The sequence below is a fragment of the Phaenicophaeus curvirostris genome, chromosome 20 (genome assembly GCF_032191515.1).
Source record: "Phaenicophaeus curvirostris isolate KB17595 chromosome 20, BPBGC_Pcur_1.0, whole genome shotgun sequence".
Lineage (NCBI taxonomy): Eukaryota > Metazoa > Chordata > Aves > Cuculiformes > Cuculidae > Phaenicophaeus > Phaenicophaeus curvirostris.
Window position 1 is genome coordinate 7,640,514 of NC_091411.1, and position 14,541 is coordinate 7,655,054.

Here is a 14,541-nt window from a genome sequence, read left to right on the forward strand (position 1 = left end):
TTTGTCTCCTTCCACTGCCATTCACATGTCAGGAATACTAAATACCCAAACTGTCTGGCTGAGCAAACTGCAAATCCTTGTTAAGATCCAGTCGCTTGCCACTCAGCTCAGAGAAATGTAGTGCCATGAGGATAAAGAAGTTTATTACAAACGAGTGAGGTGTTCACGGTGGCTAGAAGGCTGTGTGGGTTTGAAGGAGGAGATAACTAGACAAGATGTATTCCAAGCAGTGCCCAACATCGTTTAAATGATTTCTGGAGATCTGTTTAGTTGTACTAACATAAGCAATCAAATTCTGCAGCACAGAAATGCAAGTATTGAATACAAATAATGGAAATTATTTCAGGACTGTAGAATAGATTGCTTAGTTCATACTTTGAATACTGGGCACAGCTCTAGTCATCTCTCTCTAAGAAAGAATTTACAAACACAGCCAAAGGAGAATGGATAGTCAGGGTTGAAAAAAGTTCCAAGTATGAATCTGCCAGCCTTAAACCAAACTTAATAAGTAGCATACACTCACTTAACTAAACTTACAAACAACAAGCTCAATTCTGAGGTCTCTGCTTTGTTTTCTCTTAGTTCTTAAGCAGGTGAAGATACCGGTTCTAATATTTTGACAGAATATGAACGACTATAAAGTTTTCCTACTGTATAATACAAACTAATTGCTCTGCATTAGCTAAGATAATAACACCCTGCATTAGCTAAACTGGTTATATTCCACTTCTGATCCAAACTGCAGTTGATACTCAGTTTGGAAATTGCTCTTAAGCCTTCCGTTTACACCCCGTTTTCCCTCCTCTGTCTCCTTCAGCAATCTACCTCTAACAAACAGGGTGGTATAGTTACCCAATTCAGTCAAGATTGCAAAGCAGAGCCTTACTGCAAAGGAACAGGCTAAGAGGAAATGTAAGCTCAGCCGGATTTCCTTACCTTACACTTCAACTGACTGGTGCTTCTGTTCATTGATCTCTTACCACCAAACACAGTGTATGCATGGGATACATACGGATGTTTATTAAGTTTTCAGGCACTTCTGCTGCAGTCATTAACTCTTTATTGACTAGAAATCAAACCTCCTAAATTAGTCATGATTCCAAAAGGGAAACAGCTGCTATAAGCAGTGTCACAGACAGCAGGTTGTAAACAACACTTAGTCTTCCAGAAATGCAAATTAGTGTCCTGAGGGCCTCCCGACATTCACACACTACTTCATCCTTAGGAAGGAAGCAGTTCAGGAAGGAGATGGAGATCTGCATAACCCAGAGAAATAACATTAGTGTGACTCTAATGGCCTTAAATCACATTACCAAGACAGGATTGTGTTTGAATCGATGGGAAATTTGACCCAGACAAAGACAGAGAAGGGTTCAGCCAGCTCCATCTGTAGAACTCGCCACAACGCAGAGAACAGAAAAATCTTAGATGATACCTAACTCTCGAATAAGAAATGCACAGGCCAGGTACATGTGCACAGTGTTTGGGACTGAGCCTTACACACCTCACCTGCGTGTTGCACTGAGACACTGCTGCTTGCTGCACTAGCTCTCAGCAGAGCACAGGAAAAGCAAGTAGTATTCCCCATATTAATGACACAATGTAGGGCTTTTCCATCTTCTAATGTTACCTTTGCATGCACTACATTGTCCAAAATACTCATTATGCCTCCAGGTAGGCAGGAGAAGGAGAGGGTAAAACAAAACCTGCTGCTACAGGGCAGCTCCCAAATAGATGAGCCCATTAAGTAGTTAGGTCTGCAGAAGGGAGGCACCCACAACCTCAGGTTATGCTACAGTCTCTTCTGCTGACAGTCCCAACTGACTAAACCTCAGTGACACACGATGCAACAAAGCAGCACTGAGCTGGAAATGTTCCTCTATGGTTTCTCTGTGGGGTTTCGGTGATGCACCCTGTATCCAGCTCTGTTGTGACCTGCCTGCTGTTCCGACACAGCACGCTGTAAACGTTGTTTGCAGGGTGGTGCTGAAACACAGATCAGAGATTTCTCTAGAGCCCAAACAAAAATAGCTCAGTGCATGCACCCTTCCTTATGAGGATGCGTAAATTCTTAATGAAGAGATTTGCACCCTGCAGCGCAGCAGCCTGAAGGCTGGAAATGCAGTTTGCCACTTGACAGCATAACTGCGCTTGCACAGGAAGGAAGATCAGCTTATTCCAAGAATCATTCTAAGTAGCAGCATTTCTACATCTATGTCCGGTAAGCCTTTGCCAGAGGTTCAGCTTGTGACCAGCACCCAGGGAATGTGGCATAACAGAAGAGAAAATGAAACTTCAAGCATGAAACATCAATATCTCTCTAATTATATATTTACAGATGAAAAAACTAACGTCATGGTGATATTGTAATATGAGGTTTTATGCCTTTATGCAAATGATAAGCTATTCTGGGACTCCAAAAATTTGGATGCAGCAAACAACCTGATCCAGAAATCACAAAGCACTGGGGAAAGATCCTAGAGATTTCAACAAATGTGAGATTATTTCTATTCCACTCAGCTTCTTCCTCCTCAGAAACAAAATAAAACCAAACAAATAAAGGTTAGTACACCTAAAACTAGTGAGTATCTCGGGGTCAGCACAGGAACAGGATCAACAACTTGATTTCTCTTGTTCTTAGCTATGACGTAGGATTGTGCACAGAAGAGAGGAAGGAATGGAGTGATAATTCTGTAACAATAATTTTGGATACAAGTTTGCATAATCTTGGAGAGATTTGATTTCAGAGTGACCAGCTGACTTGCAACAAGCTCAAGCAGCTGGAAGCATGTGAGAAAGCAAATTCAGCAGGAAAACTCCTCTGCCCCAGAAAAGGTGTCTGAAAGTTACAGGATATATGTAAAACCTTAACAACAAGCTTGTCCTTACCAGATGCAGGTTGAAGACTTTACTGAACGTGAGTCCGTCAAAAACCCACAGCAAAAGCAACATAACCACCCCACGGTTGTAGGACTGGCAGAAACTTCTTGACTTAGGGGAGTTCAGGTCAAATTTGCACTTCATGCCTTTCAAAATCTACTACTACTAAACTACTCTCTAAATCCACAACACATTCATCTCAAAACCACTCAAGGTGGAACCCTCCTAACATGAGAGGAACAAAAATCAGAACAAGATGATGAACCCTGGCCTCAGGACAGCAGTTTGGGGAACTCGCACAGCTCCTTTTGCACTGCTCAAAGCTGTCGTTGTCTTCCAGCAGAATTATTACCTCAGACACCAACATACGACCGCACTGCTCTTCAAGAGGACAGATCCTGCCTGACACCGAGCACCTCAAACCACCACCCTCTCCCTCAAGTGCTGTGCAAATCGCGAGGCAAAGCAGCCACCCCTTCCATGCTTGGCCTCAGCCACTTCCTCTTTAAAAACAGATTCTGAAAAGCCTACTTTGAAAATAAACCTTTAGAAAAGGCAGCTGATTTGTCTTTTTAATCACAAGAAGCCTGCAAAGGCACCACTGGGTACCACGCCATCCCATAAAGATGTCAGTGTTTTAGTGATTACAGATCTAAAGAGAAGGAACAAACAATGGAGCGTGTTTCCTTATAAGTCCACCAGCTCCGTGCTGGGGACGAGACCGTTTCCCCAAATGGGCAAAAACTGAAGCAGCTCCACAGTGATTTCTAAAAGAGAACTGGAACTGCTTTAAAGCACAAACCCCACTGGCATCCAAATGAAGGTAAAGCTCACAGCCGCACCTACGAGGCTCCCCAGTACCAGGACGCTGCACTATTTACTTAGTTGATACAGATTTTTCCACTGCATGGCTTTCTGCAACACCGTACAGCTCCTACCTTGACTCTGGTAACCTGAATGGTTAAAACCTTCATGCTAAACTGCGCTTTATGTCAACACAAACATCTCTCTGGAAATGACAGCTGCTGGTAATTTCAAGGCTCCATGCAAACCCAGGAAGGGAGCTCAGGGGCCCCAGCCCATTCTCCTCCGATTCCTGCATAAAGCCCGTGGCCACAGCAGAGGCTAAACACAGCCCTTGGCTCCATGTTCCTACCACCAAAAAAGGAGACAGGAGGAAACAAAGCCAATCACCCTGCACACTCTGAGATCAGCTACCAGACTCGCTGCAGAGCCGATCGAGCCCACACTGGCCACAAAAGTGGCACAAAAGGCATGTGCCCTCCATATATCAACCTGACCTGGTCCTAAGTAGTTTGGACTTAGGTGCAGGACATAGATATTGCACATCCAGCCCTGCCTCTAAGCACCCGCCTGAGGCACTTCACCAAACAATCTTGGAGAAATAAGGAGGAACCTAACTCTTAATTTGTTCTCTGCCACTATTCTGGTTACATAATCCTAGCAAACTGTGATACCAAGAGTCATCCTTCAGGCAGGGCTGTTTTAATTGCTGGTAGCTCTGCCACAGAATTTCCTGCTGCAGTTGTCAAAGCCTGCAAGGACTTGAAGATTGAGGGATGCGAGCATTTCTTGGCCTCATACAGCTCAGCGTTAGGTGCATTAGGGAATTGCAGTGATATATTCTTTTGATTGCATGCGTCACTGTGATAACTGCAGAATTTTAATTCCATTACTCTATAATGCATGATGCATGAAATAGCCCTGGTGTCTGCTCCTATTTGCTGGTACAAGCTCAAGGTAGCCAAGGCGTCAATCTCAAGCAGGAGAAATGAGGGCAACTGATCCCAGTGCTGGAAGAGCACCTCGTTCCGCTAAAGTGAATAGCCTTGGCTCTGAACACAGCCAAATTGTCTGCTTTCCGGGCCAGACAGATTTTTGGGACCTTTTGGGAGTAGGAGTGCAGCAGCCAAGCCATAAGGGGCAAAAGAAATCAGAACTGCTGCAATAGGAGGAGGTAAAAGTCATCATACTGCTTCTTTTGAGGCTGAGCAGCTTCTGCATCTCCCTGGAGCAAGTCGGCGAGAGCTGCCTCCAGCAGCAGCGCAGAGTTAAACAATATCCTATTTTGAACTGGGAGTTATGTAAGAGCAGGCCCAGTCACACGGGCAGAGGGAAGGAAAGAAAGGGCATTATTCACAGCCTGACATGGATGAACCCAGTTTAACACATGCACTTGGAAAACACTGTTCTCTCTGTTCGGTAATATTATTCCACATTCCACTCGTTTTGATAACCTTTTCCTTCTCCATCTACCCCGCTGACTGACTACAAAGTCGACTAATGCCTTCTCCAGAGATCAGCCAACACATAACTGCAACAGATTGCTCTTTCTTCCGCCTCTTAAGATAGCACTGAGCCTAATTTTGCAATAAATAATTTACAAACACATACAATAAAAAGCTAGAGAAATTCAGAAGGGAAGCCCCTACGCTTCACTTCACAGGGAAACAGCACCAGGGTAGGGAATGCTTCCCAGAATTTGCCTAACACCATCAGATTGATGCAACCAATACACAGCCTTCCACTCTGACTAGAAACAGCCAGCCTTAAAAAGAGATGTAGAAGGAAAGAGTTTAGCCTTCTATTTCAAACAGCGAGTCATGTCTCTGTAATCCTTTGACATGGCCTCAGCTTTGAAAAAAAATCTAGGGCAAGTCCTAATTTTATCTATGAAAAAAACCCCGTATTCTAAAATCACTTTATAGAGATAAAGCAGAGATGATCCTCCTCTGTCAGAAAAATCCACATGTGGTGTTACATCTTAAACAATCCTGTACGTGCCTTCATCTGTGAAGCGCCCTGGCAAATCCAGAAGGCAACAAAGGATCAAATCTGCATGGTGAATTTGCAACTAATAGCCAAGCAAATGACAAGACCACAGAGGTGTTTTTTCCTTTGGTATTCAATAGCACTGCAGGGAAATTTTCTGAGCCTCTTTTACATTTACTGTTCTCATTTCTAACAGCAAGTTTAATGCTACGCAACCTCCCTGATGCTCAGCACAGCAGAAACATCTTAAGATTGTATTTGATGGTTGCCCAGGATTGAATTAACTGAGAATAGATTGACGAGGTCTATGATTCTACGAAGCAGACCTCCTGAGGAGCAAAAGCTACAATTTACAAGGGCTATCTTAGACTAGAAAAGACTCCTTACCTATAATTCACTTTCCCTTCCTGTCCTTGCATCAAAATGTTTGGTATATTTTAAGCTTCAGCTGTTCTTTCCCTTGCTTTTTTTTACTGCCCTTTTTTTAAAAAGAATCAAACCTTTTCCAGTGTTCTGGCTATTTTTTACCGATGTGAATCAAACACAGGAAAGACAAAACTGCCCTTACACATTGTAATATGGTGTTTCTGATGTACATTACTGCACCTTCTGAGCAGATACAGACCACCAAAAAGAGATGCAATTTAAACATGCTCTCACTCTCAGAGGCTGGACTGTCACAGAACCTGAGGCGTTGGTTAAAAGTGATTTTGCATAAATTCATTTACAGCCATGTCAACCACATCAAACTCAGATACTGCCTTACTGAAGAAAAACTGACTGTATCTGTTCAGAATTTCTAGGCAAATGTGATCTCCCTGTTAGTAATTAACCTAGAGACTGACTTAAGCGAGGCATTAAGCCTCAATGGCTTTATCCTACCAGAGGGATTCAGGTACTAAACCCATCACATCCACGTTTACCAACAGCCACGCCACCCCCTCGCTTACCTTTTCAACATCTGCTTTTGTAACATTGATGTCAGCATCCATTTTCTCAAAATACTGCTGTGCTCGATCAGCTTCTTTGCAATCTCGTTCAAACCGCCTCTTACTCTGAAAAGGAAAAATAGGAGCCTTCATTAAGGGAAAGAAGCACGATATGAAAACCTACCTCAAATCAATACTTGCCCCTAAACTGATCTGCTGTAACAACCCTTGTTCTCCCTCACTTACATAGGAATACATTTCCATACCAAAGAACTTCAAAAAACAAAGTTACCAGAAGCATATTCTTGGTTCCATTCTTCAGGCTGCTTGATTCGACCAACATCACTAGTGATTCAATATTTTTCCCTCTTAGCATCTCCTCTCCTCTTGTAGACAAAATCATTCCCTTCTCAACACTTACCTCCTTCATTTCTATAATGCACAACAAAGGAGTTGCTAGGAGTCATACATTTGCACGTAGAACTTCTGGTTACTGATGTCACTTTTCATTGATCACATGAGTGAAGATTCCAATGTATTTATTTTTAGGAAACTGCACCTTACTCAAAAGATGACCCCGTTCAATTTATTCACACTGTATGAAGCTATTCAGCTTACAATGGAGTATCTGAATAGGACCCTTCAGTACTCTGCATTTCCAGCAACACTGATCACACTTTTCAAGTCATATCAATTTAAAAGCTACTCATGATAGACACAGATCCCATAGAAAGCCAAATTCACTCCTAACAGACTTCTTTGTGTCGACTAGTGTATTTAAGACAGCGGAGCTTTAAAAATCCTGTTTCTACAGCTTTTATCTACACACCCATTATTTTTCAAAATATGTTTGGAACCATGTCTACAAAAACAGTATAAAAATTACTTAAATATCACATCTGAGGAAATTTTGACTTACTGCTTCAAGCTGTTTCCAGCAAGTTTCAAGATGCTGTTGTGCCTTTCTGCCATCATGGAAGTGCTATTTAGAAAAAGAAAAGAGGAGAACATTTTGAACAACAAAAGAACAAACAGCCAATTACGCTCAAGGAGCTCCAGAAAAAAACCCAGATATTATTCCGTCAGCTGTGTTCTATAGCGCGGGTAAATTGAGCAGGTGGAGGATGACTGTCTGATGTCTCAGCAGGCTGCAGATGTATTTTTGCATCAATTATAGTGGTTAGTTAGACTAAGGCTAATTAATCCCTTTAGCAATTCTACCTTGTATTGTTCACTGTATCTCATAATTATTGGTTTCCCGTACTACAAAATCTAAAGCACTTTTATCTGAAGAGTATTTCTTTGGGTACTGACTGAACACTAGCTCTAAATTACAATTTCTCTCTACACGGAATTTACCAAGATGCCTTTGATTGGCACATTCTAACAACTGATGTTTGTCCTGATTTTCATTCAGACTCGCTATAAAACCCTCTTCTTCCCGATTCCTGGCTGTGCGTGAGGCCAGCTGTTCATTTCTCTTGAGATGTTTTCAGTTCTTTGGGTGCCCACAGAACCGCCCTCTCCCACACGCTGGGACGTGACAGAGGCACATGTTGGTCTGTTCGACCAAATAACAAGTGATAGTAGGAGAGAAAATGGCCTCAAGTTGCAACAGGGGAGGTTTAGACTGGATATTAGGAAAAAATTGTTTACTGCAAGAGCGGTGAAGCACTGGAACAGGCTGCCCAGGGAAGTGGTGGAGTCACCATCCCTGGAGATCTTTAAAAAGTGAGTAGATGTGGCAGTTCAGGACATGACTTAGTAGGCACAGTGCTGGTGGGCTGACAGTTGGACTGGATGAGCTTAGAGGTCTTTTCTAACCACAACGATTCTACGATTCAAAATGTTCTGTTCAAATACAGGTATGATTTCATGCAGCAAACTTGAAAAGTAAAGGTCTGCTATTACCAGATAGTCCCACTGCAGCTCATTAGAATTCCTGCATTCTCAGGCCTGCATGTAATCAGATAGTAGATAGATTTTAAGCAACATGATACCAACAGTCTGTTAGGGTAGAAAAGCTCCAACTTCAGAAGAGTAGCCTGTGACAAGCTGCCAAAATTAGAAAAAGCGTGCCTGAGAGCACTTGATAATCAGTAGTCATTTGTTTTCCTGCATCTTCCACTAAAGCAACTGGTATTTTCCCATCTGAAGCCAGTTTCTGGAAAAAACATTCCAGTGCCATTCCCTAGCTGCTTCCCTGGCTCCACTAGACACACCAGTAAAAAGCCCCAAGACTGCAATTCTCCATGGCAAATGGGCTTGTATTGCCTTACAGGTCACAAAAACCTTCAAACTGTCTGTGAGACCACAACATCGCGAGTGCTCTGGACACAATTCCCTGCAGTCCCAGATAGTTGCTGCTAAGGATGCTCACCTATTGTTGAGCCCAGAGGCACTGTTGAACATTCTCATAGCATTTACCTCTGCAGAAAAACTCCTGAAGCAGGAAGGAACAAAGTCAGTAACACTTCTAACTCCTTGGTATGTACTGTGCTCAGCTCCAGCTCTGCTCCTGCCTACTGAGAACGGAGAGTGGGCATCAGCGAGGTGACTGGTGTGGCTGCACAGGGACACCTTGTGCCACAGAGTCTGATGGAATATAAGCAGCTCAGACATCCGCCCACCACACTGGGCTCCTCCAAAAACACAATCACTCCATTATGACATTAAAAAAAAACCCTAAACATAACTGTAAAATTGCTGGGGCAGAGGGAAAGGCTCCAAGCTGATCTCGGTTCCTTTTGTAGATTCCCATTTCCCTTCAACTCGGTGTGTGACAGATGCTGCATCTTCTTTGCCAGGGGGCTTTGAAACACTCCCCGTTTCAGGCTTGATTTTGTAATTAAGAGTTTAGAAAAACAGGCCCAAGAATCCACTGTAATGTAACACTACATTTTTCAACATTTTGCTAATGAGCGTGAAATATGTGAAAATCTTTAACCGTGAAGCTGCAAGGAAAACATCTTGGCTGTCTTGACATCGCACTTCAAGCTTCCACCAGCCCTTGTTTGTGTGCTTCCCTCTCTCGGTCTCAAACTTTGCAGGAGTGCAGGAAGGGACTTGATTTGGGAACAGCTGGCCTGCGTGAAACCTAATACTGTCAATGACCCATAAACCTCAGGAAAACAAGATGCTGGGTTAACAGAATGCAATTGTAAGTAAAGGATGAACCAAAAGGATGAATCAAAAGCAGATCAGATACAAGGACTACCCTGAGCTCACATTTTAAACCACTCTGTAGTTAAATGATGTAATTTTACTTTTGCACCAGCAATCCCTATAATTTCCAAATTTGCCCTCTCTATAACATGAGCTCTACAAGCTGCTGCAAGGACAGATGAGAGAAGCTCTAACCCCGAGTGGCATGGCTGCATCTTGTTCAGCTTTTATTTCCTAAAAGCTCTTTTACAGAAATGCAGCTCTGAGGTGTAAAACAGGCATCATCGAGCATTATTAAACAGTGAAACAGAGGAACTGTTGTAGAGTGACAGTTTGATAAATACAGATGCACCACATATTGGAGATTTTAATACATATTGCTTTTATTAGTTCAACCACTTTCTAAATATATATATAACTCCCAATTCTTGTTCTATTATCCCATATATAATCCTTGTTACGAGAGATAAAGCCACATATGGTAACAGACTTAATATGTATCAAGAGAACTTCTGCTTTTGCAAATCTTTTGCCCTCAAGGGATTTCTGCCTTTGAAAAAAACTCATCTATATATAAAGCATCGAAGTCATACCTTGCAACCATCTGTAATTCTTCTTCACCCCCATTTTACAGCTATGAAAATCGAGACAGTAAGGTTAAGTGATGTGCTCAAAGTCATACAGGAAGCTTCCCGTTTCCTCAAACCCTGTACTAGATTCAGCTTCCGCAAACTCATTTCCTTTACTTGAAAAATCTTCTTTAACAGCAAGTGTCTTTTTAGGTCCGCTCCCCAAATTTAACAAGAATAACCTTAAGATCAGCTCTTCCTTGATAAGGTTCCAAGATACAACTTCAAATTTAAAGAAGATTGGTTTTCTAATCAAATGAAATAACTGGTTATTCCACACCTGATGAGTCAATAATGGGAAGATGACAAATGATTTAGCAAGTCATATGGAAAAACACCGTTCTTAATGAGTCACACACACGGCATCAGCTCTCGGTGATGAATTCAGAATAGTTGATACAATCTATATATTATTTTTTTCCCCTCAAACTGAATGCCTAAACTAGTGCACCCCAATAAGAATTCCTATCTAACAAACTCAGATTATAAGCAAGATAGTGGATTCACGAATTACACTTCAAAAGTGTGAGGAAGATATGTGCAGCAGTAGTGCTGGTTATTCACCTGCCAGGATTTCCTTCATGCTTTTCAACCACATCCACAGCATTCAAGGCACACAATAAAAACACAGTAAAATGAAAGTTTTGTCTTCACTAGCGGTCCTTACTCAATCTCCCTAAAGCACATTTTAATCCATACTGTGGAGTCTTAGGTTAACAATCACCACATCAACTGTAAGACTTCCCTGAAAGATATTTTATCCAAGCACCTGACCTGCTAAACAGCCTAAAACACAGCAGCATCACCCAAACCCAAGTCCTACTGGCTATGTGGCTGCAAATGTCCTTTCTCCTTACATTAAATAAACAGCTAGGATGCTGCAGGGTGCTCTGAATAATCCATAAGTGGTTCAGTTTTGACTGGAGGTCTCCAGCCAGGACACATACACCTCGGTTATTGGGATCTCATGAGAGTTGATAAGACTTTTCAGCACAGTATATGAAGACTTTGGATTAGATCAACTTTTTTAAAAGCATTCAATGTATACTAAAAATTTCCAATTCAAGAATGCTCCACTACAGTAAAGGAAGAAGAGTTTCAGAAAGAGCAGGAAATCCACAAAGACATGCTGTACACGTGAGTTTTTCCCTTTTTAAATCCGGTTATACCCGTGGGTGTGCTCTCCTCCTCACCCTGCCGACCACGTTCCTAACAGCTGGGCAGAAACTGTGGATGCTGCGCAGAGACAGAACTCTCATCGACTTCTGTCGGGCTCAGATTTCACCCGTGCTGATCAAAACACAGAGCAGGGAGCGAGCTACCTACACTACAGCACCTGCAACCACCAGCACCATCACAATACGGAGCAGTGGGATGTCCTTCCTTGGTATGGAAAGAAGATGCTGACCCCATGAGAATAGGAGTGGAAAAGTGAGATGTAATAAAAAGCTTCTTAAAAAGGACAATATAGTCCAGCAATTCTAGTAAGAAATTCCTTACCATTTTTAAGTGAAAGCATTGCCTGAAACGTGTAGGGCACCAGCATGGCAAAAGAGCTGCTTACACTGCATCAAAACCTGACCACATGGAACATTGCATTTAAGAAAGGCTGCAACCAGACATCCTTAATTTTCTTAAGGAAGTAAATAACAATTGATTACACAGTTAAATGGAAGACCTGCACAGCTGTAGTCTGCCTATATTAAAAACAGTCAGAAAAATAACCTTAGTTAATTTATATGCATAGGATATTGGCTCATTTGACAACATCCTACTCAAGAATTTTCAAAAAATGTGGACAAGGCCACTTCAATTTTGTTTTCTGTTTTCAAACTAGATAACACACCAAAAAAACCCAGCTCCTTTTGACTCCCATCATTGGCACCCTCAGCTCAATCAATACAAACACAGTCCTAGCAACATAGTGCTTCCTCCTCCAACTGAAACTCCACTTTAATTGCTGTTACAAGCGATTCTTAAACTAATAGCCAGTGATTAAAGCCCACCAGAGATGGAAATTAAAGAATATGATCTTTTTTTCCTCAATTTTCTCAACTCAATTCACAAGAAACCTCGTCAAATGTTTTTCTTTCCCTGGTTGCAGAGACAGGAAACAGTCTCCTCAGAATTAATCTTTTGTTTCCAAGAATAGCAACATGCTCTTGAGGTCTTATCGCTCTCATTTGTAGTAAGAGTAGCCCAAGACAGTCCTGTGCACACTGACATGAAACACATGACTCTTCCTACATATTCAGTGCTCCTGGGGATAATCCTGTTCTGCTTTGCAACCTTCCACGTGAACGTTAACCTTAACATATACCTGTCAACTCAAACCTGAAACAGGTTACACAAATATCTGTTTGAAGTTAATTTCATTTGAATTTTCTCCTCCTGAAGTGGTGCATTCCAAAGGAAATACAGCTACAAGATCACTAGGACCAAAGTTGCTCTAGGTTCAAAGGCCAGATCAGATGCACAAGACAACCAGAAGCTACTGCTTGTGCCTACTGGGAGATGTCACAAAGAATGACAACGATTAGCATAAACCCAAAAGACATTGTGGTAGTGATATTTACAGTAACTTGCTGTTTCATACTGCATCTGACAGATAAGTCCTTATACTGGGTATTGTAGCTCGGAACCAAGTAACTTCTCAAGCACAAACACAACCGTGTGTTGTGCTCCTCTTGCAGCAGGTCAGCACTGTAGTCCTAGAGCTTAGAAGGACAACTCCATGGGAGCAGAGCTGCAGGGATCCTGGAGAGCACTCCGCTGCACAGGCCAGCCCTTTGCATGGTCCTGCTGAACCATCTGGCTCCAAGGCAGCAGGCCAAGGGGCTCCAGTTTCAGTGAGCACACACACGTCTGACAGGTTGGTTTGAAAGCACATTTGCTACTCAAATCCATCCTTGGGGGCTTATCATAGAATCACCAGGTTGGAAAAGACTCACTGGATCATCTAGTCCAACCATTCCTATAAAACACTAAACCATGTCCCTCAGCACCTCATCCACCCATGCCTTAAACACCTCCAGGGAAGGGGACTCAACCCCCTCCCTGGGCAGCGTCTGCCAGTGCCCAATCACCCTTTCTGTGAAAATTTTTTTCCTAATGTTCAGCCTAAACCTCACCTGGCGGAGCTTGAGGCCATTCCCTCTCGTCCTGTCACTTGGGAGAAGAGCCCAGCTCCCTCCTCTCCACAACCTCCTTTCAGGTAGTTGGAGAGCGCAATGAGGTCTCCCCTCAGCCTCCTCTTCTCCAGGCTAAACACCCCCAGCTCTCTCAGCCGTTACTCATAAGGCCTGTTCTCCAAGCCTCAAAAGCCCAGCTGTGCCAAAGTCCTCTCTGAGAGCAAATCAATGGGCTTTCCAAGTGGAGATACAACATTATTACTAAAAACTAAAGCATGAAGAGCAGCTCTATGCTTTTAAGAGATAATAAAGAAGCAAGCTACTCTGGCTTCCACCTCTTTTGAGTTCCCAGCCTTGTCACAAAGTTTCTCTTCCACTGACCCTCTTTCCAAAGAGTCTTTCTTCTCTCCATAGAGATGGTCTGAGTGTCCAATACAGCTCTCCCAGCAATACACAGAAGATGTACAAGTTAATGCCTCAACAGGCTAAGAAATTCTTATTTAGGTAGCTGCAATCTTCTAGTGTTTCCACAGAGCCTTTGTGTATGTGGACACCTCCATATGTATTAAGACCTGCATCAGATTCATAAAATGTTAACTGAAATGCCAGCTAAACGTTCCCATGTGAGTCAAGAACCTCTGGCCTTGGGTAAGCAGCACTTGCACACAGTTAACGTACGCTCTACCACTATAGATGTATTACTGCTCCTTGATTTTAAGCTGATATCCACGCTGTCTGGGTAGAGCACAAAGGGAAATACACGTACATGGCCAATGCTCGACCTCTCTCGCCCTCAGGCATTTCACAGTCATGTACTGAGCGATAGAAAGCATCTCTCATCTCGTCCCTCTAACGGGCTGTTGCTCTGCAGCACAATATTCACAGAAAACAATTATATTTGTTTGTAACCAAGTTTTGTTTCAGAATCCTCCAGGCAGTAAGCAGAAGCCAACTGATTTATTTGAACTATTATTTCATAATGCAATGTACCCATTCAAAACTGGGAAGAACAGG

General features: G+C 42.6%; 1 protein-coding gene across 20 annotated transcripts in view; it reads right to left on the bottom strand.

Annotated features, from left to right (window-relative positions):
- FNBP1 (formin binding protein 1) overlaps positions 1-14,541 on the bottom strand; it is a 94,749-nt gene that overhangs the window by 35,042 nt on the left and 45,166 nt on the right. For all 20 annotated transcript variants that reach the window (XR_011338855.1, XR_011338856.1, XR_011338854.1 and 17 more), the window contains exons 5-6: positions 7,522-7,584; positions 6,624-6,728 (exon numbers count right to left, since the gene is read on the bottom strand). Coding sequence is in view for 13 of the 20 variants with exons in the window: in XM_069873217.1 (XP_069729318.1) it covers positions 6,624-6,728; positions 7,522-7,584 (168 nt within the window). In the remaining 7 variants the exon portion in view is untranslated. The remainder of the gene's footprint in view (positions 1-6,623; positions 6,729-7,521; positions 7,585-14,541) is intronic.